At 39.1% G+C, this 26322-nt stretch overlaps 1 protein-coding gene across 1 annotated transcript in view; it reads left to right on the top strand.

Moving 5' to 3' along the window:
• KCNH8 (potassium voltage-gated channel subfamily H member 8) overlaps positions 1 to 26322 on the top strand; it is a 326349-nt gene that overhangs the window by 98953 nt on the left and 201074 nt on the right. The window contains exon 2 of the mRNA XM_067561636.1: positions 15080 to 15313. Within this exon, the coding sequence (XP_067417737.1) occupies positions 15080 to 15313 (234 nt within the window). The remainder of the gene's footprint in view (positions 1 to 15079; positions 15314 to 26322) is intronic.

Raw genomic sequence — 26322 nt, 5'->3', positions numbered from 1 at the left:
AGAGAGGGTGTCTTATCTTCCTTCTCCTCTATGGTGCTTCTGCTCCTCCTTCCTGGCTGCTTGGCTGTTCCCCAGCAGGAGTTATTAAGCAGCTACTGCTGCTACCTGATTGAGCAAGCCACTGAGGGCAATGCAGAGAGCTCAAGGCAGCAGCTCCACAGAATCCTGGTCCTCACTATGGTGGCAGCCATTTCCCACCCGGGAACCATCTCTTTCCCCTTACCTAGCACAGGCTCCTGTGCTCCCTTCCCCAGTTCTGGGAAGTTCCAGTTTTTCATACCTCAGATGAGGCAAACCTAAGCTGATGTGATCCATGGAAGAAGCTCTAAGAAAAAGTGCAGCACTTCTCAAGACCCAGGCAGGACACTGAATCCCAAAATCATACGGTGATGGCTAAAACCTTGTACTTTTTATGAACAAGTACCACCCTGCTTGATCAGATGAATTAAGAAAAACCTTAGAACAATAGTCTCCCAATCACAGCCTTGAACCTGTTATATGGGATGCATGATGCCAAGCACAGAAAAGGGTAGGCAGCACCTGTTCTTCAGACCACAGGTAAGCATGTTCCCTTTCTCCTTGAGTTGACCTCTGTTCTTCCCCAAAGGAAGATGAACAACCCAATTAAGAAGACTGGTAAAATATTAACCTTTCAGTTTAGTCATGCACCTGCATGGATTGTTGACGACTAAAATGAAACCTGGGACCTCTGGATCTTAAAGCATGAGACTCTACTGCCTGAGCAAAAAGAGCCTGATGTGTTAGTAGTAGTCATCAACTGCTTTGTGTAGTCCAGCCATTACTACAAGGAGACAGATCACCACACAGCATGGGAGTGGATTAAACAAACAGCGCCTCTCCTGTCTTGTGAACGATTTAAAATACCCACCAATTTTCACTGAAGAAAGCAGAAAGCATGTTCCCTATGAGAGGATTCTTTGTACTTCGCTCTCTGGTGTGGAAAAGTAGAAAAAGGCTATTATGCCACCAGCTAACAGCAGCTGAATTTTAATTCAAAGATAGAAGCCTCAGTTCTGCAAGGTAAACAAACATCCTCAATTCCCAATGCGATAAGTGCCGCTCAGCATATTGCAGCATTGGTGGGGAATGCCTTTTCAGTGCTATATATCTTTGTAGTATCTTAATTTTGTTCCCTTTAGATGTTGTTTTATCGTAATGTAAATAAAATTGTATCATTATTTATACACATTTGACTGCTGTGCATTTCTTTCAATAGAGTCACTATTGTACCACTTTACAAATAACATTATAAGGAGAGCTGGTTGAAAAACTTCCAGTGGAACTGTTTGCAGTTTCATCAAAATCAAAACATTTTGTAGAAATGTATTGATTTCAATGAAATTTTTGATTGGAAAAAGTTAAAAAGTTATGTTTCAACTTTCATTTTAATTAATTTTGCTTCAACTTGTACATTATATTAATATATTACATTTAATAGATATGAAATATACTATACACATTGAAAATGAATTGAAAACATTTCAACACTATCAAAATGAAGTGTTAAATTGGCCCATTATGATTAATCATCGTTGTGGAATATAGCTTGCCTACTTTTATTTATATCCATTAGAATTGTGTTATTGACAATCAGAATGATCTGTGTCAAGCACTTGATGTATTTTACCTGTTTTGACAGTGACTGTGATACTTCTCTGGAAGAGAAAGGAACAAGAACATAGGTGCTGGAACTACGGTGCTGCCGCACCTCCTGCCTTGAAGTGTTTTCCATTATTTAGAGGGTTCACAGTTTGGTTCATTGGCTCTCAGCACCCCCACTATTCAAATTGTTCCAACTACCCCTGAATAAGGACCATTTGTTTTGTAAAGTGTTTTAATTTAGCTCTTCATTAGACCGTTGATGTCTGATGCTGTACAAACATAGAAGTACATATGTTCCCTGCCTCAAAGAATTTATAATCTACCTATCTATCTGGGGTACTGAAATGCGCTTTCCCCTCTTTTTCTGATGAAACACAATTACTGACTTTTCCAGGGTAATCTCCTTCTGAGGAAGAGCCAAAGGAACACTGCTGCTAATAGAATTTGAACTTGAAAAATTTATATAATAAGGCATCTGTTATCATATAATGTAATTATGGGTGATGCCAGATTCGTACTGCACTTTTTTTGGACATTATACTCTTGATTGACCACAGAGCACTAGTTTTTATTCCCAAAGACTGTTAAATACTTTGTACTTAAAAAAATAAAACCCAGCCCGAAAAATATGCACATAGGAAAATTGTGTAAATTCATTGTCATCAGCTGTTTTCTCTCCCCCATAGCTGTTCTTCCTTTTTATTTTTATCACACATGTATGTTACATGTTATTTCAAATTTTGTTAATCTTCCTAAAGGTGGGGACTATATCCATCTGTTGGTCTCTTTTTCTCATAATTTGGAACTGCCACCAAGCACTGTAGTATCTGACTGCCTTCCATGTAAAATAGTAATGGCAAAATTGCTAGTGGACTTCATGGAGTTTCTGGCTCTTCTTTCCTTTTGGGTAATAGAAACTTCTGTTTTGGAGTTTGTTTTATTTTTTTTAATAGTGGTTGATGTCATAAGTGGGGTTTCAGTGAGAAAATTTATTAAATAGGAAGGTTAACAATGTTTCCTAAAGGCCGTTAGACTCTGACTTCATCCAATCTCCTCTGGAAGTCCATTCCACCATCAGATCCCCTGAACTGAAATTGTTTTACTCCTGGCTCTCATGCACTTTGTTCTGGGCTTTATGCTCTGAATTATCCCAGAGGAGTGCAACTTCCAGACAATTCCTAGAGGGAGATGTGCTTTCCTCTCTAGTTGTGACCTGAATCATTAATGGCTTTGAAGATTAGGATCAATGGGACCAGAACACAAGGCCAATCTGCTCACATGGGCAAAACTGTGATGGATATAGACAGCTGTATTTTGTCTCAGACTTTGTATTGTCTTCACATTCTTCTCCAGATGCAATGAATTGTGCTAATCCGGTGGTGACAAATGCATGGATCACTGTGGCCAGGCTTTCATCTAGCAGAAAAGGCTGATGTTTCTTAGCAAGTTGGGGGTAAAAAGGAAATGTTTATAGCAACTGAAGCTGCCTGTTCTTCCAAGCTCAGTGTCCTCCAATGTGTTTCTGCAGCATCTAGCACAATATGGGGCTTCAATTTTGAGTGTAGCCTTTAGGCATTACCACACTATAAATACAGTAACTACTAAAGGCTCAGCTTAGATATTAGATATGTAACATGCATAACCATATAGTTGGTAAAGCCACACACAATACCTGAGATCAGAGTCAAACAATTAGATCATGCTAAAGATATTAATGGTGAATTAAATAATGCAAATTAGAGGCGGGGAAGTTGCATACAAGATTGACCCATCTCTACTAATATCCTAGTTCATATATTGGCCAACCTAAATCTGAAAGTTTTAGACTTCTTTTGTGGGGGGTGGTGGAAAGAGAAAGAGGTGGCTTGTTTGGTTTTTGCACATCGTATAAGCCTGTATATTTCTTTCATAAAGGTCTAATAAGGATTGCATCTTACTTAAGTAAGAAAAAAATATAGTGCAGGCCTTTCTATCTAAAATAAATGACAGTACAGAGAAGTGACACTTTCAGGTCATTTTATACTGAAGAGGCTTCATAAAATGAGGGATTAAAAATTTCTTTAATTTAGAGCTAAGGGAATAATTCATAATGAATAATTTATTTAATACATTTTGTCTTGAAACAGATTGCAATTTTCTCAAATTTACTCATTATCTTCAGAAAGAATTATTTGATTGTAAGCTCACTTGCAAGATATTGCACATGAGTATCTTGTATGTGAAGTCTGAGATTTGAGCTATCTAAAATGAGTTGCTTAAGTCATGAGGTACGTTTCTGTTTCTTGATGAGATAACTTTTAGAATCAGGTTTTCCAGTGTGTGTGTTCATGGCAGGTGAATTTTAAATTTGGCTTCTGGGAATATTCTTCGGTATTTACTTAAACTTTGCTGTTTCTGTGAGCATTTAACACTTAAAGTCAATATTTGCTGAAAATGTTTTTCAGTGTCTGCCTAAGTTTACATAAAAGCAAACCATTATCCCTAATTCTGCAAACATTACAAGACACAATATTTACTATAGTGGGTAGTCTCATTGAAAGCCCATTAGACATACCCATGGTAATAAATATTGCACTTAATAATGTTTTCAGTATCAGGCCTGGTTTTGTGGCTATTACAGTGGAAAAAGATAGATTTTTCCACCCCCTATATTTGGGATTGAAATCCCCAAAACTTCTACCTAGAGTCACATCCTGTGGGGTGTTGTCATCGAGCACTGTTGATTTCAGTGGGAGTTGAGGTAGCTCAGCCCCTCATGAGATTGGCCCCATAGTCAGTTCTAGTTCTGGCCTGTTATAGGGTCTCTCACAAGATCAAGCCCCACATTCACAGAAGCAACTCACCAGCCAACACCCCTTGTGGCTAGGTGCAGGGCTTTTCCCTTTGTAGGTTCCTCCTGTTGGACATTTCTCTTTGGGCCTTCTGTGGCCTAGTACTCTGGCCAGATCAATTAGCCCCCTTCACACCCCTTCAAAAATTCAGTCCCCTTAATGGGTATTCAGAGTCCCAAAATATATACCACCTTCAACAATAGTAGTGAGTTCATATAAATAAAAGGTCTGTCATTCCTCCCAGGCTCAACTCATTTTTCTTCTCACTCTTATCAGCCGGCTGACTCCCTAGGCTTTTCACTACTGGGTGTCCAAATACAACACAAACCAAAACAGTCTCCTTCCCCCACAGTTTCTCTACAAATGCCTCTTTGTGGAATGCTGGCCTCTGGACCACATTCCAGGGGCCTACCATAGGAGTTCATGCCACTGTCCTCCACAGCTAACTGCACACAGATGGGACTTCCTCCCTTTTTAAGTCCTACATATAGCACAGGACAGGGGCTAATTAAACAGGGTTGGCCAGCCCCAGGCTCCCTGGCCTATAAAGGGGCAGGCCACCCTGTTACATGGATACTTTAGAATTAATTGACTGGTTTGAGCTAAGGTATGTTTGTGCACTGGATCTGTAAATGTTGCATAACTACTTATGCATTTATGCAACAAAGTAAATCAATGTCAGCCTTCACTTGGAGAGACTTGGCCAATTAATTCAATTGTAGAGTTTACAGTGATGGGTCTGCATTCATAAGAAAGTACAAACTTGCACTTGATTATGTAACATTTCTATCTTCTGCAGTGCCACTCCAAATGCATTTAAAGATACAAAATTCCCATAAACTAGAATGGGCAGAGGTACTAGTAAACTGCCTGTTTTCTTGCAATTCACTTAGGTCTAACTAAATCCTTGTATCTTTATTCAGATGAACAGTTTGATAGACTTCAATGGGTCCTACTTGTCTGACGAAGATTTGGCCCTTAGTGATTGTGAATTATAAAATGCTCCCGTCCTCAAGTCCACCATAGACACCATTGTTGTTTGTTGAAAATAAGTCAGGATTTAAGCAGATTCTGTTATATTTGTCAGCCTAAATATTAACAGCTGCTATTTTAGTCATTCAATATACTATTATACTTATTGTTGTTACTTATATTAATGGGACCCATTCCTGCAGCCCTAACTTGGGCAAAACTGCCATTAACTGACTCCAGTTCTGAGTTGCCTGAGTAGAAACTGCTGGATTAGGCCTAAATATAGCAGATCTTCTGATTTGGAAGGATTCTGAAGCATCCTCCAGTTCAGTGGCTCTCAACTTTTCCAGACTACTGTATGCCTTTCAAGAGTCTGAATACGCACCCCCTTCCTCCCCCCCCCCCCCCCGTTTCATTTCAGTTAAAAACTACTTGCTTACAAAATCATAAGATCATAGAGTTGGAAGGGACCTCAGGAGGTCATCTAGTCCAACCCCCTGCTCAAAGCAGGACTAACCTCAGCTAAATAATCCTAGTGAGGGTTTTGTCAAGCCGCAGCTTAAAAACCTCTAAAGATGGAGATTCTACTACCTCCCTAGGTAACCCATTCCAGTGCTTCACCACCCTCCTAGAGAAAAACTTTTTCCTAATGTCCAACCTAGACCTCCCCCTGCAACTTGAGACCATTGCTCCTTGTTCTGTCGTCTGCCACCACTGAGAACAGCCTAGCTCCATCCTCCCTGGAACCCCCTTTCAGGTAGTTAAAGGCTGTTATCAAATCCCCCCTCATTCTTCTCTTCTGCAGGCTAAACAAGCCTAGTTCCCTCAGCCTCTCCTCATAAGTCTTGTGCTCCATCCCCCTAATCATTTTTGTTGCCCTCCGCTGGACTCTCTCCAACTTCTCCACATTCTTTTTGTAGTGGGGGGCCCAAAACTGGACACAATACTCCCAATGCGGCCTCACCAATGCTGAATAGAGGGGAATAATCACTTCCCTCGATCTGCTGGCAATGCTCCTACTAATGCAGCCCAATATGCTATTAGCCTTGTTGGCAACCAGGGCACACTGCTGGCTCATATCCAGCTTCTTATCCACTGTTACCCCCAGGTCCTTTTCTGCAGAACTGCTGCCTAGCTGTGCATGGGATTCTTCCATCCTAGTGCAGGACTCTGCACTTGTCCTTGTTGAACCTCATCAGATTTCTTTTGGCCCAATCCTCCAGTTTGTTTAGGTCCTTCTGTATCCTATCCCTATCTTCCAGGGTATCTACCACTCCCCCCACCTTAGTGTCATCTGCAAACTTGCTGAGGGTGCAATCTACCCCATCTTCCAGATCATTAATGAAGATGTTGAACAAAACCGGCTCCAGGGCCGACCCCTGGGGCACTCCACTTGTGACCGGCTGCCAGCTAGACGTGGAGCCACTGATCACTACTCGTTGAGCCCTTTGCTCTAGCCAGTTCTCGATCCATTTTATAGTCCATTCATCCAACCCATACTTTTTTAACTTACTGATAAGAATACTGTGAGAGACCGTATCAAAAGCTTTGCTAAAGTCAAGGTATATCACGTCCACCGCTTTCCCCATATCCACAGACCAAGTCACCTCTTCAGAGAAAGCAATCAGGTTGGTCAGGCATGACTTTCCCTTTGTGAATCCATGTTGACTGTTCCTGATCACCTTCCTCTCTTCCAAGTGCCTTAAAATGGATTTCTTGAGGACCTGCTCCATGATTTTTCCAGGGATTGAGGTAAGGCTGACCGGTCTGTAGTTCCCCGGCTCCTCTTTCCTCCCTTTCTTAAAGATGGGCACTATAATTGCTTTTTTCTAGTCATCAGGGACCTCCCCCAATTGCCACGAGCTTTCAAAGATAATAGCCAAAGGCTCTGAAATCACATCAGCTAACTCCCTCAGCACCCTCGGGTGCATTGCATCCGGCCCTATGGACTTGTGTATGTCCAATCTTTCTAAATAGTCTTGGACCTGTTCCTTCAGCACTGCGGGATGTTCACCTCCTTCCCATACTGTGCCGCCCAGTGCAGCAGTCTGGGAGCTGACCTTGTCTGTGAAGACAGAGGCAAAAAAGGCATTGAGTACCTCAGCTTTCTCCACATCCTCTGTCACTAGGTTGCCTCCCTCATTCTGTAAGGGGCCCACACTTTCCCTAATCTTCCTCTTGTTGGTAACAGACCTGTAGAAACCCTTCTTGTTCCCCTTCACATCCCTTGCTAGCTGCAACTCTAATTGTGCTTTGGCCTTCCTGATTTCATTCCTGCACGTTTGAGCAGTATTTTTATACTCCTCCCTAGTCATCTGACCAAGCTTCCACTTCTTGTAAGCTTCTTTTTTGTGTTTAAGTTCATCAAAGACTTCTTTGTTAAGCCAAGCTGGATGCCTACCATATTTGCTATTCTTTCTACACATCAGGATGGTTTGTTCCTGTGCCCTCAATAAGGTCTCTTTAAAATACAGCCAGTTCTCTTGTATTCCTTTCCCCCTCATATTAGCCTCCCAGGGGATCCTGCCCATCAGCTCCCTGAGGGAGTCAAAGTCAGCTTTTCTGAAGTCCATGGTCCGTATCCTGCTGTTCTCCTTTCTTCCTTTTGTCAGGATCCTGATCTCGACCATCTCATGGTCACTGCTGCCTAGGTTGCCACCCACTTCTACTTCCCCTATCAAATCTTCTCTGTTTGTGAGCAGCAGGTCAAGAGAAGCACGGCCCCTAGTTGGTTGTCCAGCACTTGCACCAGGAAGTTGTCTGCAACACTTTCCAAAAACTTCCTGGATTGTTTGTGCTCTGCTGTATTGCTCTTCCAGCAGATGTCCGGGTGATGGAAGTCCCCCATGAGAATGAGGTCCTGTGAACTGGAAACTTTCCCTAGTTGACCGAAGAAAGCCTCATCTACCTTGTCCTCCTGGTCTGGTGATCTATAACAGACACCCACCACGACATCACCCTTATTGTTTTTGCTTCTAAGCTTAACCCAGGGACTCTCAACTGGCTTATCTCCAGTTTCATACTGGAGCTCAGAGCAATCATAGTGCTCTCTTACATACAGTCAACTCCTCCTCCCTTTCACCCCTGCCTGTCCTTCCTAAACAGTTTATACCCATCCATGACAGTGCTCCAGTTGTGTGAGTTACTCCACCAAGTCTCAGTTATTCCAATCATGTCATAGTTTCTTGACTGTGCCAGGACTTCCAATTCCTTCTGCTTGTTTCCCAGGCTTCTTGCATTTGTGTATAGGCACTTGAGATAATTAACCGATTGCCCTACTTTCTCAGTATGGATCAGGAGGCCTCCCCTGTGGCACCCTCCTCCTCCTGCTTCCTAGTGGTGTCCCACTTCCCCACTTACCTTTGGGCTTAGATCTCCATCCCTCATCGAACCTAGTTTAAAGCCCTCTTCACTAGGTTAGCCAGCCTGTCCGCAAAGATACTCTTCCCTCTCTTCGTTAGGTGAATCCCGTCTCTTCCCAGTAAATCAGACATAAAAATCCAAATTGTCACAGCGCACTATTACTGAAAAATTGTTTACTTTCTCATTTTTACCGTATTATAAACTAAATGAATTGGAATATAAATATTGTACTTACTTTTCAGTGTATAGTATACAGATCAGTATAAACAAGTCATTGTCTGTTTGAAATTTATTTTGTTCTGACTTTGCTAGTGATTTTTATGTAGTCTCTGGTAAAACTAGGCATATATGTAGATGAGTTGATGTACCCCCAGGGATACATGTACCCTGTTTAAGAACCACTGCTCCAATACATATATTAGTTATGCAAATTATTTACTCAATTAATTTAGCCTCTTTGTCTTCTCTTGAGGATTTTTTTCTATATTGGTTTTTTTTCACTCTGATCATGAACAATTTGCTGAAAGTATTTGATAGTTAATATGTAAATTCAGAACTGTGATAGTCAGTGGTGATTGGACACATAAATAATAAGGTATAATTTCTGTTCCCTAATTGGATAAAGAGGACAAAGGCTTGCAGAAGCCATTAGAGCTATGACTCTCTGAGGGAGAGATACCAATTTAGAGAAAGGTAGAAACACACTAATGGGATTTACAATAAACACAATTATGATATTTTTTAAATGATAGATCATTTCCCTTCTGGGCTTTATCCAGGTCTGCTTGAGAATTGTTCCTAGCAAAATTAGGCTACAGTAAGATTTTTTTTGGCTTGGGGCCAAGTTTGTGTGTGTGTTTTTGTTTGGTCCTAGTTACAAAAGGTATAATTAGAATGATCCTTGTTCAACTTGTTTAATTGACTGAGTCTGTGCCAAGTGTCTCGTGAGGGGTTTTGGAATTCCTATTAGCTTTTTGTGTTAAACAATGTCCCATCCCATAAAATATATACCACTTCCAGTGCAACTACTCAAGCATGCAAGCTTTATAGATTCTTTCTGTAAACATTCATGAGAATAAAACTGAATTACTTGGATGTTTACAGAAAAGGACACATAAGCATGAGCATAACTGAAACAATTTTGCTTTTAAACTGAATACCTGTGAAATGTTTTTGCATTGTGCACACATTTCTGCTATATTTCTACAGGAATTGGTTTATCAAACATTTGTTTTTCTGAGTTTACTGCCTTTTCTTTGGCATGCAAATTTCCAAAAATCACCTTCAAACTTTTCCTGCAAACTTGGATGCACAACTAGTTTTTTCATCCAAAGTTCACGCTTCCATGCACTACTTGGAATTAAATAATAAAGCATCCAACATGCATATGAGGTACCCAGCACCTGAGCTGGGATGAACTGGGCTATTCACATGTCACTCAGAAGTGTTGTTTCAGGCTGTCTGCAGACTCAAGGAGACATCATTGCATCAGTTATGTGTGGCCCACATTCTGAAGCTTATCTTCACAACCGTAAGGGCAAGGGATTTAATCTTTTTAAAGAAAAGCTTAGATTCTGAAGCGCAGTAGTGCAGCACAGTTTTTTTTCAGAAGCTGTATTTGTGTGTCCATTAGCAGGGCTCTGACGATTGTTAATCATTCAATCTTTTAAAGCATATCAGACTGCCATTCTCAAGAGCACTGTCACCATTCATCCTTCACTTGTGAGCTGTTCAGCAAATGACACTTCACTTGAGATGGCAAACAAAGATTTACACTGATGTACTAAAACAACTACATGAGAACTGAGAGGTGGCCTTTTACCAGTTTTATTTTAACAGAAATATAATCAGTGGTTTCTGCACATGTGGAAATAAATGCTCAGGTGAAGTGTTTATTTTGTATTGCCCACAGCAACTCTTTTACTGTAAATGACTATATAAACCCTTTTTCCTTCGCTTGAAGCCCACAGGTTTCTAATTCGTATACCGATTCATTCTTTCTACTTTTTATGTTAAGATATGAATTGTTTTCACTAAAGCCCATTGAGTTTAATGCCAAAGCTTGTTGTCTGTGTCACCTTAAACCTGATTGATCTGTTGTTTCTATGGTCCATTTGTGGAATATTACTTCAGTATGTATACACAAAAGAAGAGTAGGTGATTTTGTTTCAAGTTTCCAAACTGTGGAAATAAACCAGTATTAAACTAAATGACTTAGCTATGAAGAAAACATTACACCAGTATATATTAAAACAGTACTTAACAGTATTTCCTTTTTGACATCTTTCAAATTAATGATCAGATCAATTTTAGTTTATATATAGACCTGATGGATTCTCAACAATTTTTAGCACAAGGGTTGAAGCAACTCTCTTACAAATCTTAATTGTTCAGGCAATGAAAACATTTATATGTGCTCTCTTGGTCTTTGTTTGACTCATAGTTAACCATGATTTGTAGTTTGTGTAGTAGAATTATAACTACATCATTTGTAGTTAATTTAAGTGGAATTTGCAACTCAAAAGTAGAGACTATGGCCCTGATCCTGCACCTTTACAGTCCATCGGAGTTTTGCCATTGACTTCAATGAGTATGATCAAGCCCTAAAAACCTGAGCTGAGGTTTTTTTAAGCCAGTGGAAAGATTCCAGTTGAGTTCAGGGGGGTTCAGGGGATCAGTCTCTTTTAGTTATTTTTTCCCCTCTAATTTATGCAGCAGCACTGATGTCATTGAAGCTACCCCAGATTTATTTCAATGTAACTGCTGGTAGAATTTGTCCCTATTCCATGCTTTGCAAGTTCTTAGTATACTTGGTATTTTCTAGTCTATTCCTGTATCTAAAAACACATTCAAACTCTTGTATAATTAGGTAGCATTTGCCAGACCCCCTTTTGTCCATTCAGTGTTCCAGTCTGCTTCATGCAGCTGACATTGAATTAGATAGAAAAAGATAAATGACTTTGCTGTGGTTAATTGTAATTAAAAACAATAAGAAACCCAGAAATAAATTAATTTTAAAGCTACATTACTTTTGGGATCTGTGATCCATCACTCTTATAGTGTAGCACCATCATTAAGTTGCAGTGCAAGCATATGATTTTAATTCATTTCGTAGTATGGGGATTTGATTTTGTGTTGACAGCAGGACCAGTATGTCAATGTACAATTGGTAATGATAATTATTCCCTGGTTAGGCAAATAAAAATGACAGGCTGAGGAGTCAAACAATGCATTGAACTAATCTAGATTTTTAAAACAGGTATGTGAGAAACAAAAAGGATCTATTTGATTTCATAAACAATTTTAGAAAGATCTTTAATTAGATAGGAGCAAACAGCGAGTAATTGAACCAAGACATGTGAAGTGTAATCCCTGAAGGCAAACCTATCCTAAGAAAATTATGCATTGTCCTAAAAATATTGGAGTCCCAGTAAATATCAGCTAACAACATCTCTATATGGTGTAAATAAGGAGTAACTCAGCTGAAGTCAATGGAATTTCACTGATATAAAATCGGAGTTTGAGGAGAATCAAGCCCACTGTTTCTTCCTGCAGATTTATACAATGTCTCCCTTCCAAACAGCTATAAATACTTTATTGTTTATATAGTTAGATTTATACATTTTGCCAGACTGACCCAAGCCATTATTCATAAAAATTATTTGTGTCATAAACTTTATGAATATTTCTCAAGGGATGAGTTTTATTCAGCATCTTCCCTTCGCTGCACATGCAGCTCTACACCATGAGAGACGTCTGCTTTGGGAGAACGCTGCACCTGGCTCCCTTTAGGATGCTGTAGGGTAAACATACATTAATGAGCAGAATACAAGAAAAATACTGGCTTTTGTCATTCAGGGTGAAGTTTGGACAGACCATGAAAGGCACTCCACAACACTTAAGCCCTACATTTTACCTTGATGGTAGGAGAAACACAGGCAGAAACCCAGTGCAATGGGACCTATATATCACATGGAGGGGGTGCCCTACTAGCCCAAAAGAGACCAGAACAGCCGCTGAGTTAGGATGAGCGTGTGGCTCCAGTTACCCAGAAACTCCAGAAGGAGTTGCAGTCACCTTCAGACTTCTTCACAGGGGACTGAAATGAACTATTGCCTGCAATTTGAAAGGTTAAAAATGAATTAATTTGAACCTCCAATCAGAAACTCCAATAGCCAGCCCCTGCTTCTTTCCATGCCACTTCAGCAGCTTCAAGGACCATTATCCGCTTCTTACATTTAATTAATGTGATGCCTTTTGCCTCTTGAAATGTGGGGGAAGGGATCTGTTTGGAGAAAAGCAAAATTTGTCAGCTTTATAGATGGGCAAACAATTTCAGACCATGTTTCTGAAATTTCACATGAATAGCTGAAGTCTGCAAATATGTTGACATTTGAAATCAAGACTGAGTTTGAGTGGGCTTGTGATTTAATATGAATATTGCGTACAACAGCTTCAGTCTCTAGATGATGAGTTATGATTCAGATGTTTTGAAGGAGTGGTACATAACTAAATTTTCAGAGATTTACCTCAGTTTCACATGATTTTGTCATTGATGTAAACGGCAATTACATTCTGAACAGTGGTTCTGCATGTGACAGTTCACCAAAGATCCCTCAACTTTAGGAATTATCAAAGAAAATGTGATTGTAAGTAAATCCCTCAACAGTATCACTGCTGTTCTTCAAGTAGATTAATATGGAGCCTGAGTCCTAAGATGAGCCTCTGAAACAGGAAAACTAAGAAAAAGATTAATTAAATTTATACAGTAGTTGTGATTCACCTTCCTGTGAATTATACAGTATCCCTGTCTGCTGATATGAGCCTAAAGCTAAAATGATTAAAACATTAACTCATTAGCAAGAAATTTTAAGAAATGTGTTTAGAAAAATGCACTTTTCATTTCTTAAACACACTCCAAATTAGCTTCTTTGTAATGTATATTAAGTGCTCAGTCAGCTTGGCTGGAGACAAGGCACAACGCTTTTTTTTTTTTTTTTTTTAATTGGGTGAGAAACAGCTCAGACTTCTGGAAACAAGTGTAAAATATTTTGAGAAACAACATTAAGGTGATTGAAAGAGATTCAGGAGGAAGGTGATCGAGATTAGGAATTCTCTCTTTTATGATGTGGTCTCAAGAATGAAGAAGTAGAAGTACTAGTTTAGGGCCAGGTTTTCAAAGATATTTAGGTCCCTGAAGATACAGATGGGCATTGAATGCCATTTTCAAAAGCACCTGCACAGGTTAAATATCTTAGGCATCTAGGGTTTCATCACTTGCTCATTTTTCCCTGAAGATATTTTTGAGAAGCTCTTCTGAGCTACTGCACTTAAACCTATTAATAGTTAAGTTACCATTGCCTTAGTAACAAAGGTTAGTCCTTTTGTTTTCCTTCTTAAAATCAATGAACATAAAATGACTTTTTAGACCTCTTGGTCGTATTTTGAAACACATTGTAAATAAAAATATGCTGTTTAATAAGCATGATAATATTAATGGGGGGCAAATTCTCTGGTTCTTAATTGAGCAAAACTGTCATTTACTTCAGTAGGTAGCTTGCTCATTAAGGATTTTGTCCGAGAATTTAAAAAAAAAATCATATGACGAGATGTAAATTGAAGTAAATACAAAACAAATACATTATAGACCTTTTACATGCTTGTTTAAATAATGCTAGGGTTTTTTAAGTGAATTTAGTGCTTGTGGAAAGTATTTGTGTGACATATATATTGTGTGACATATATCCCCAAAGAGGAGATACACTGAGAAGTAAGAGGGCTGCTGTCTCCACAGTGCTTCACCATCATGCCTCAATCCCTTCTGCAGGGATGTTTCAAGAGATACTGTGAAAGGGTAATTAAGTTCTTCTCATTCAGTCATTGGCTTCTCTGTGAGGTCATCAGTTATCGTTTTGATATATTGAGAACAGTCCACTAAAAAGTCCTCTCAGACCATTAACTTATTTTTAAAATATCACACAGATCATGAAGAACATTTGAATTGTAATGTCTTTTGGCCAGTGGACTTAATCTAAATTCAGTCTAATGAGTGAGAAATGGAAGTTTAAGCCTCTCTCCCCCACCTCCTGAGTCAAAGGATGGATGAAGTTGGGCGTATTGATTTGCTATTATTCTTTCTATTTCAACCCAGTAATGTACTTCTGTTGTTCAGAGTGTTTTTTATTTATTAATGCAAAGTTGTGGCTTTCATCATAGCTACACAAAGGACTATGATAGACATGGTGTAATTCAGTCTATAATTCATGTTTTACTTCTGTCTTCCTCTACAGATAGTAACTTCATTCTTGCAAATGCTCAGGTGGCTAAGGGATTCCCCATAGTTTACTGTTCAGATGGCTTCTGTGAGCTTGCTGGATTTGCACGAACTGAAGTCATGCAGAAAAGCTGCAGCTGTAAATTTTTACTTGGTGCTGAAACAAATGAGCAGATGATTCTTCAAATCGAAAAGTCACTGGAAGATAAGGTGGAATTCAAAGGAGAAGTCATGTTTTATAAGAAGAACGGTGAGTTTTATTGTTTTCATCAGTGTTTTATTAGTTCAAGACAAGCTGAAATTTACCATTATTCAGCATAATAGTTATATCCACTGTATTTAATGATATTGTATGTGAATGTTCAGAAAGCTTCAGAAATGGATACAAATAAAGACAGGGCAGTTAAGATGTTAAAAGTGTGAATATATATGTAGAAGTGGTGATATCTGTGTGATAAATTTGAGGGCATTGTAAAAAACTGGAGAGACACAAATTGCATTGTGGAGCACTGCATTATTCAGTGCAGAAGATGCATCATATAAAGTTTTCTACTCATTTTGTAATCAAACATTGACCTGGTCTTGCTGAAACTTTAAAAGAAAAATTAAATTAAAACTTACCTACAGGCCAAGCATGAAAAATTTCAGCCTGATAGAGCTGGTTGGAAAATTTTCAGTGGAACTGTTTTTCTTTTTTTTTTTTTTTTTTTAAAAAGGCCCTTTTGAAGAAAACCAATATTTTTACAAAAATGGCTTGACTTTGACAAAAATTCCCACAAAATGTGTTCAGAATTGAAACAAACACAGATTTTGAAATATTGAAATATTGTGCCAAATGGAAATTTCAAGTTTCAACTAGCTCTACTGATGGTGAAATTTTCAGAAAATTTTGAATGTGCTCTTTTTCCATAGCTGCTATAATAAATGTAATAGCCAAGGTTTTGAAAAATCGGTGCCTAAAATTAGTTCAATGGGTATTGGATTGGGACCCAAAAGCAGTTCATATTTGTATGAAGAGGTAGAGTCTTGTGCGTTTTGTGCTGAAGGCCCTAAGTTTGATCCCTACTTAGGACTCTGATATCTCTATGTGTCTGCAAAGAAGATATATCAGCAATGATATCACAAAGAGAAAAGAAAGAATTGGGTTTGCATCATCATATATATATATATATATATATATATATATATATAGTCGAGTGATAGAGACCATTTTTCCACCCATTTTATTGATAGGTTCCTTCACTCCACTTCTTAGAACATCTCCCTCATTCATTGCTATGTGTTTTGATTCTGTTGCCTTTGAAGTAAAGCACTGGTTATGTGTGATGCACATCCATGAGAGACCAATGGGAAAGCAACTGACCTAATGCCACGAGAATGGCCTCAAACAATTAAAATTTAAGGCTTGATACTGTGGCTCACTGTATATGAACTTTCCTTTTTAATTTTTAAACTCAGAATTTGTGAATAAATGTTCTGGTTAAGTGCCTTCTTCACAGCTCTCAATATATATGTGCTGTTGAAATGCTTCTCTGTAGAATTATATTACTTTATTATTATACATTTTTACAGATGATCATTTTAAAATAATGGATATACTCTGAAGAAAGGAAAGACAACATATTGAAAATAGTAGGAGTAAAATTGTCCCCTTTTCTGACTGAGGGAAAAGGGTAGTTTAGTCTTTAGGTTCATAAACCTCAGGGTAATGTGCATGACTATCTTTAACGTATCATATTATGTAAAAAACATTTTAAAGATGCAATAAAATGCTTTCCTCTCCTACTTTTAGCATTAAAAGAAAACGTTGAAGTGTGTCTGGAGCACATGTTCCGTGAAACTGATTCAAAGAAGTTAATTACTGATTTACAAATTTTTACTGGATATGAAAAATGTTCCTGTAGTAGAAGTTTCAAGAGCCACTTTTTTACATTATTGTATAGAGGTAACTAAACAGAGCCATAAGAGAAGAGTTTTAAGCTTAGATGAATGGAGGAAGTAGGGCCAGTTGTACTCACTGGCTTTCACCTGGGATGTAAATTGGATTTTGTCTGCACCATCAGCAATGAATATCGCCTGTAACACTTGTGCAAACAAAGGAATAAAGAAATTATCATGAAATTGTAGGTAGATTTTTATAGAAATTATGCAGTCGGATCACAGATTAGTAGGGACAAACAAACTGGTTTGGATAAAAGAATTCCCACCTATCTTCACCTCCTAAATCTTTGTATATAATTTTAATCAAATGCATATCAAATCATTTTCAAGGTATGAAAAAATTCCTCCTACTATGTGTTATATTTTATTTTCATGTATTTCTGTACCATCTGGAAGCAGAAGTGGAAGTGCTGAAATATCATGAGAGACTGTTTCTGTATTAAAAGCAAGAAAGGCAAGAAATTTCACAAGAAAGATTATTCTTGTGATTTTTCAACTCAGTGTTACAGACCCAGAAAATTTGGCAAAGCATACATAATTTTTCATTATGTATCTGAACAGAATGGAATTGCTGAAACACTGAGATCTGCCCAGCAGTTTCAGAAGAAAGACTGTATGTGGATTTTGTTTTTTAGCTCTTTAAAGGCATCTACAGAATACAATATATATATATATATATATATATATATATATATAAACAAAAGAAAAATTGAAACCCTTTCATTCAAAGCTATAGCTCATATTCTCTGCTGCACCAAAGATGATTTGTTTGGTGTAGCTGTGGGGAGGAGGTCAAAGATACTATCAACCTACTGCTACCCAGATAGCCAAGGCTGCTGTGAGTTTGGCCTGGCCCCCAGTGAAAGTCAGAGCCATCTCAGCTCTGCATTGTGGGAGTAGCTCAAAGGGAACAGAGCAGGTGGCAGGGATCTAACTCTTAGGTGGTAATGTCTCAGTTTGTACCATTATAGTCTATCATATGGATATTCACATGCCTGAGTATTTGGGTTTAGGACACTGTTCACAGGTGCAGACTCACCCAGGCTGCTAGACCAATTGGGATTCATTGCACATAGGAGTATAAAATAGTAAGAGTCTGCTTAATTACCAAATGTGATCGAAAAAAGGAGCGAAATTAGGTGGTCTTGGGAGAAACCCTATAACAGCCTGCATAGCTTGCTGGTTAAGGTTTATGTTGTAAGAATAGTCAGGCCTTTGTTACATGACTTAAAAATAAAAGTTTACCCCAGGAAGGAAGTGAGTTTGGATCATAAACCCTTGTACATGTTCTTTATTAGAAGTGTGTCTTCAGTAGAAGGCTTATGTCCCATTTGTGACATGTTTAGGCACCTAATTTATTTAAAAATATTATCACATTTATTTTAAAACTGCTCTTCATACTGAGAACTAATTACTTATCAAATTTCTTATTAGATTTGTAAAGCTTCAAAACATACTATTAAAAATCCAGTAGATTTCTCCAGGTCTTCTCATTGTGACACTTCTCGTTCTTCAATGTGTCCTTAAGCAGGGTCATTTGTTTATTTTGTGGTTATCCATCTGGTACCAGGCTTGCATCTTTCTGTGCATGATGGTTCAGGGTTTAGCTTCTACTTCATATTTCTGACAAATCCCATTAATATGTCATGACTAGCAGGTACAGAGAGTAGTGTGCCCCCTGAATTCAGTTGCTTTATGCGGCAACGTGATTGGGCTGGAAGAAGTCTGAGAGTTTTGCTCTGAAAAGGGGTTGGCTCTTGGGTAGCTGTATAATCCCTAATCCAGCATTTGTCATTGGTAATGAAGAACAAGTTATGTTGCTCAAATGGCCCTTTTGCGTATCCTGCATAAGGAGTTGTGTAGCATAGGTCAGAACTTTGGGAACTTTATTCTAACAGGCAGTGGGGTTACTTTAAAACCTGAGATAGAACTGCCCCAGAAAATCTAAAGTCCTGGTCACTAATGTGAAGAGATGTTCTCAATCAGGATAGTATAGTAGGAAAAACTATAGTCCTTTAATTTGCTTGTGTTTTAGAATTGTAGAGCTAAAATGTTACGCTCAGGCATAGGCAGAAAATATGGGGTAGTTTTGAACTGGGTTAGCTATCCTGCAAAAGCCAACATGTAATGTCATGGGGATGTATTTTGAAATGTGGGTACCTGCAGTAATTTCCATCTGCAAAAACAGAAATATACCCATTTGAACCTGCTAACTTCATATTTGAATATATAAAATATTTCCTTCTAATGAAAAGGATAGAAAATATCTTCATCACTGCAGTTAGGTGAATAACTTCTTTATATCACTGCTTCAACTGCAAATCTCAGTACAACATGAAATAGGAATCCACTACTTAACTGTTGAGCACTAACATTCTCAAAGGCATGCACCAGACCTGGCTTTAATTAAATGGTTGTAGTATGCATGCCTGTTTATTTTAATAAACCTTTTAGATAAAATACGCTCTTTCTAGCTAATGGATGACAGTCTATATTCTTCAAGATAAGACATTTTAATCAGACAGCAGGAGTGCTGAATTAATGAACTTGTCCACCAAAATTTGTCTGAGCCATGTAGTTATTGCACTCAACATCAATTTTTGCATTGATGTGGTCCTGTATTCATATAGTCCTGGGAAACAAACCAGTAGTCAAATTCTTAGGCTAACTTCTGCACTCAGACACTTTTGTTTGGTTCCTGATTTAGTCAACAGAAGTGTTATGTGCACAGTCAATAGCCTTATTAGACAAACAGGGCCAAATTTAAGCCTGGTGTGAGCAGGCACAACTCCACTGCATTCACCTACTTGACCTGTTACCTGCTCACATCAGATCTAAATTTGGTCCATGCAAGTGTGCAAACAAAGTTGTACAAAGTTGTCTGACTTTCATAAATGTGAGAACAGGCTTGTAAAATGTTAAAATGAAAAAGGGAAATCCTGTGGCTTCTCTGTCCTGCTGTATCTGGTAGATGACAAGAAATAAGGGGGCAAAATTGTCGTCCTCCATCTCTTGGCCCTAATGATCTTTCTGTAACCAATGAGGGGACTCAGTAGCACCTTGGGTGTAATCAGTAATGTGGCTGTGCTTGCCAATCTTAGAACATTGCACTGTTCCCTCTAAGTATTTATTTTTGTGGGTTGGTTTAGAAGAAACAGAAAGCCTTGAGACACATCAGCAAAAAAAATGAATGTCCGATTATTCTGTAATTTATAACCCTAAAAACTGCAGCATGCCTGACTGCTCTAATTGACAGGTTTGACATATCCTCCAGGCAGGCTTGATTTGCTACCTTTAGAGCAGTTTCAAGCGCAGTTTTGAGTTCACAATACAGATTAGACTGTCCTTTCAGCACTTATTTAAAAGCTTCATAATGAGCACTCCAGCTATAGCACGACTATCAGAGGACATAGTGTTTGTGAAAATGTGGTATCTTTTCTTGGTTTACTTTCCCTCTGTGTTTGATGTAAAATGTTGGGGCTAGTATTTTGTAATCATTCAGTAATATTTTATTTTATGCCTTATAATGCTGGCAAGATGCAGACTCAAGCTGCAAAATCTGGATACAAAGTTCAAGGCTGGAGTTTGAATGCCCACCAATTTTTTCAGTGTTTTGATCTAAGGTTCCAGTATGGCATATGATGGAGAGAAACTATTATGAAACTTGAATTCAGGTTTAGGTTTGGATTTTGAGTCACTACAAAATTTAGGGTGCTTGGATTCAAGTTTTTATCTGAAGCCCATCTCTAGTGTTAGCCTAAACTTAGTAGTTATGATTCTCTTCCTGGTTGCACTAACGGCTTCATAAATAATTTGTTTCTAACGTTTAGAAGTTCCAGTGGTACTTCAGCTCAGAAATATAATTGTCAGGAAAACAAATTACAGGAACGGTCCTTCCAATGGAAGCAACCTCACTAACCCACAGAACAAGTTCAGTGTAAGTTTCAGAGGACGTTTTGCTTTAAACTGCTATAAGCAGAAGCAAAACTAGCTCCCAGGCGTTGAACTGAGAGCTGCATGAAGTGTCCGAGATGCATGTGGAAAGATATGGCATATGAGTTACAGAATACATCTTTGTCTTTGCAATTTTTTTTCTGGGACATGGTTAGAGCTAGCAAAAATTTTTATCCAAAACTTTTTTTTTTTTTTTGCCAAAAATGCAGTTTTGGTTCAACCAAAATACTTAGCACATATGTGTTCATTTCAGCAAATTGTTTTGGTCAAAATGAAAGAAGAAAAAAATTCAGAAGTATTGAAACAAACAGTTTCAACATTTCCAAAATGTATCATTTAGATTTTGGCAGCTAGTCATAAGAGGATTTAGGTGCCGTTCACAAAATTGGAGGAGGTGATAGTAACATTGCCTCCTTACACCCAATAACTCAGTGGGTAGGGAATTCACCTGGGATGTGGGAGACCCTGGTTTGAATACCCACTCTGGAGCAGTGACTTAAATGCAGGTCTCCCTGCTCCCAGATGAGCGCCCTAATCACCAGGCTATTGGTTCTTTCTAGGTTTCTCCTGTTGAAGCTGTTCCACTTGTACACATAATTAAATAAATATTCTTTGGACTAGAGAGAGTGAGAATGACTCCATAACCCAATGGTTAAAGTGATAATTTGGAAGGGTTCCTGTCCCTACTTGAGCACCTAATTGCTTGGATGTTTTTGAAAACTGACTTTTATCATAGATCTCAGTGTTTATGTGGTTCCTGTGAGTTTCTAGCCTTTCATTTCATTACATCTGTAATAGAAGTATGGTGACGCAGAAAGAAAAACACGTCAGTTTATCATGGGCTTTTCTCCTTCACAGGCTTTACAGAGAGATAGAAGTATGGTGACACAGAAAGAAACAAACACATCATTTTATCATGGGCTTTTCTCCTTCATGGGCTTTACAGAGAGAGATAATTTAGCAGGCAGTTTTCATAGATCTTTTCCAAGTAGACCTTTGCTTTACCACAAACAATGGGCTAAATTCTGATCTTAAGTTACGACAATGTTAATCCAGAGTAATGCCTCTGAAATAAAGAGACTTATTTTGGATTTACACCAGTGTAATTGAGAACAGAATCTTGCTCACTGGATCTCACTGCTAGAATAATCTACAACCAGAAGAATACAGTATTGAAAAACTATAGACAATTCTCATAAAATTAAATCAGGTCTTTAGAAGCCCTAGAACTAGAGCATTAACCAGCAGTAGATTGGACATTTTCCTATATTTGTGTCTGTCTAAGGAGAAGCTACAATGAGCAGTGCAGATTGTTGAGGTAGTCAAATGTAACATCTCTAGATTGAACTTGAATTGCCAGTGAGGTCCCATCCTGACTCGTTCATGCCCTCATCAACCTAATTCCTTAAATCTCTCTCAGAACTTGAATAGCCGAGTGACTTTATCTCATATTAAAGAAAATTTCACTTTTTGGCCAGCTACTTTATATTTCTCTTTAAAATGAGAACTAGTTAAAAACTTTGTTTGATTGTGAGATCTCTCCTTTCAAGAATCAGTGTAATAGAACAGAGCAGTTCTGAAGAGCCCTTTTCTTCCTTTGTCAGTGTAGGTGAATACACTTGAGCAGTTGTATGATAATCAGTAGGACTACTACAGGAGTTAGATATTACTCAGCATGAGTAAGGATGCTGGGAGCATTAGACCTTCTGACAAAATTAAAAAAAAAAAAAAAAAAAAGAAAGCTAGCAAAACCAAACAGATGTATTATAAATTAATGGCTACTGTTTAAAAAATGGCCAAAGTGGGCAGCTCATTAGGATGTTTAGGGCAGATCTACCTTCTGTGATGGTGACCAGACCTGGCAGTACTACTCTCAGGGCATGAGGAGCATTACGAGCAGCACCTGTCATGAGTGCAGTTAAGTAAAATGGCTCCCATGTGGCAGGTGCTGCTGGTAATGATATGCTATGATAGCCATGACGCTGTGATAGTATTGATAGTCCCTTCTAAGGCTGGTCAAAACATTTCTTTTGAAAAAAAATTTTTTTTTAAATATAACAGAAAATAGGGCTTTTGACTTTAAAAAAAATTATGCCAAGGGTGTCTGCTTTCTACAGAAAATTTCAATTTTTCATTAGAAAACTGGCCCAAGCCCAAAAAGTTCTAGACTGTCAGCTGAAAACTGAAATATTTCTGCAGAACACCAAAATGTTTTGAATCTAACATGCCACAGTGGTGCCTCATAGGAACTGTAGTTCTCTTGTCTCGTGACTCCATTTCCCTCTATGGCCCAGGCTCCTCAGCTGAACTTCATCTTTCCTGATGCATAAAATCCTCTCGCCAAGAGGAGAGACTGTGCATTATGGGAGATGAAGTCTGATGGAGGGAGTCAAGCCTACAGAGGAGAATGGGAGCATGAGGCACCCCACTGGCATTGCTAAATCAAAGTATTTTGAGACTTGTTTGTCAAATTTTTCTTTAGAAAAAGCACCCATTTTCTGACTAGCTCTGGTTACTAATGTGCAGGAAGAAATCTGTCAATAACCTGCATGGTAGATCTTGGTAGCTTGTGGAACTTTGTGATATGGCAGCAGTCCAGACAGATTGGGGCCTACATAACAGAAGGAGAAATCTCGTTAGCAAGATAACGATAGAGGCTATTAACAATAAGTAAATACAATGTGCAATAACTAAATATAGCAAAAAGAAAAGGGGTATGAGAGGAAGTCAGAAAGTACAAGCAAGCACTAGCAATGAAAGTCTAATAATAATGTCCAATTGAAATTACATATCCCACTGACCACAGAGTCCATCTTTTTAATTTATAAAGCTAGCCTTACCATTATTCCCACTGGCCTGTTTTACTTATAGTGCAATAGTTACAGCTCCCTGGTGCTCTACTAATTACATTTGAGACAAGCTGTCATTTAAAAAACTTGTATATTTATGTAGGTAGATAGGGAGGAATGTTTTGATGAGAGAGGAAGTTATATCCTATTAACACTCTGATAATAAACACTTTTGTACCTTCAGCACCTTTTTTTCTCTTTTCCTCCAAACAGTTGACCTCATTCATTTGTGGCTACTGATTATCATTTGTATTACTGTTGAGACTGCAGCTTCATTGTGCCAGGCGTTGCACAAATACATAGTAAGAGACAACCCTCTTCTGCCCTGGAGAGTTGACAGTTTAAAAAGGCTAGACCCAGAAAGGGCGGGGAATAAGAAGTATTGTTGTTCCAACTTTTGCAGATGGGGAACTGAGGCACAGAGACTTTAAGGGGAAGATTTTCAAAAGAGCTCCACAATCATTCGGCACCTCAATGAAGCGGCCAGACTGAGTTTAACGAAAGAGACAAAAGAAGGAGACAAATTTAATTTCAAAAATAGAAATGGCAGTCAAATAGCCTGTTAGTAACATGATCTTAAATAGTCCTCATCTCTTGCTGTAACTTAATGAGATTTAAACAGAAATATTGCTGACTAATTGATGGAGTTGATACTGTTCTCATATTATTGGCACTGAAGTTGACACAACCTGCTAACTCCATTGAACAGGAACACAATTTAATTCTGGCATAATCCATGAAAATGGATTTGTTCCAGTAGCTTCAAACTGTGATAGTACTTAACCTAATCCATACATGAGTTTTCCTACTGATTGTACTGTTATATAGAGAAATAGGCTTTTTTCTTGTTCATAGCAATGTTTACAACATTGTATGTTCACACATACATACATTTTATAGATGCATTTGGGACAATCAGTTGTAAGAATGTTGCATGCATTTTCTTATTTTTTATCAGATTTTTTTTATTGCTGGATGGAATTTTCTTTTTTTAAGTGTCTATTTTAAGTACTGTGTATGGTATGTGCTATGGTAACATAAGCATTGCTATACTATATCAGACCAGTATGTCTCTCCTTAATGATTTTCCTCCCTTAGCTAAACACTCCTACACTTTCAGTCTTTGTTTAGTCTGAAGTTTGTTCATGATTTAAATTATTTTCTTCACCCATCTCTAGACCCATTATTTTTACTATATATTTCTGAGATAGGCCAATCAGACAGAACTGAACACAGCATTCCTGGTGAGGGTGCACCATTGGTTTGTACAATGGTGTTGCAGGACAAGCGTGCCCATCCCCTCTTTGGGGTGGGTAGGGGTTGCTATAGCCCTGCGGCTGTGTGTCTCGACTTCTTTAGCTTCAGGGGGTGCAACTTAATGGCCAAAGTCATCATGGCTGTTCCTTCCCTCAAGTCGATATGGCCTGATGGCCAGAGTCAATATGTTGGCCCTGTTGTGCAGGATAGGAAGGCCTAGTAGCTGAAGTCAGTAGAAGGCCCTGGTTCACAGGCTGCTTAGCCTAATGGCCAAAGTCAATAAGGTGGCTCTTCCTTTTGGGCCAGCTTGGCCTACTAGCTGGAGTCAATAAGGCAGCCCTTCCCATCAGAGCAGAGTGGCCTAGTAGCCGGAGTCAATCAGGTTGTCCACGTCAGTGGGATAATGTGGCCTATTGGCATGTTGGAGTAGTGGAGAACTGCCTAGGGATGTGTGGCACCTAGAAAAAGGGGGGCTCGGGCCCTCCCTGCTCCTCTGAGCCTCAGCCCAGGGCCCTGGTGAGGGTACTCGACACTGAGCCAGAGGGGATCCTTCAAAACACACTGACCGGTTCCCCAATTCCCCCCCATAGCATTGTTCAAGTCCCCTGGGATTCTTCCTACCCTGTCTCCCATGGTGATGATCCACAATTCTCGAGGGCCTCTGGGGTCCTCAGCTGGTGCCACTCCTGGTGGCTTGGTCCCTTCTCTGGGTTGGTCTGCCAACCTGGAATCCGCCTGGGGCTCAGTGTGCCTTAGCTCTGGGATCAGAGTTTGCAGCAGCTCCCGGGAAAGAGCCAGCAGTCTGTGTCCTTCCTCTTCAGCAGAAAGTCCCACCAGAGCTGCTTGGCTCCCTCTTATACCCATGCTCCAGCTGGAGCATGCCCATCACGGGGCGTGGCCTCCTCATCCTACAGGATAGAGTTAACCTTTAGAGAGCCAGTGTGAGGCAAGCATGTCCCATCACCCATCCCCTTCCCCTCAAGAGGGTGTCCGGTGTTAGTTCTCCTTCCCCGTCATCTCCTCCCACCCAGGAGAAGTCCATTTTCACATGGGCCTTACCTGGTCAATGAGCAACTTGGAAGTTGTAGGATTGTAGGGAGAGATACCACTTCATCACCGGATTTTGATCTCTTTCATGCTGTGAATGACCAACTGGAAGGGCTTCCCCAGCAGGTAATATCTCAGCGTCAACTGCCCATTTTACCACAAGAGCCTCTTTCTCTATTGTTGCGTACTTCTGTTCATGGGGGAACAAATT

The sequence above is a fragment of the Emydura macquarii genome, unplaced genomic scaffold (genome assembly GCF_026122565.2).
Source record: "Emydura macquarii macquarii isolate MOO-44397 ecotype Brisbane River unplaced genomic scaffold, CSIRO-AGI_Emac_v2 contig_2422, whole genome shotgun sequence".
Taxonomy (NCBI): domain Eukaryota; kingdom Metazoa; phylum Chordata; order Testudines; family Chelidae; genus Emydura; species Emydura macquarii.
The sequence above is the reverse complement of the archived record's forward strand: the minus strand, read 5'-3'. Positions and strand labels throughout refer to the sequence as shown.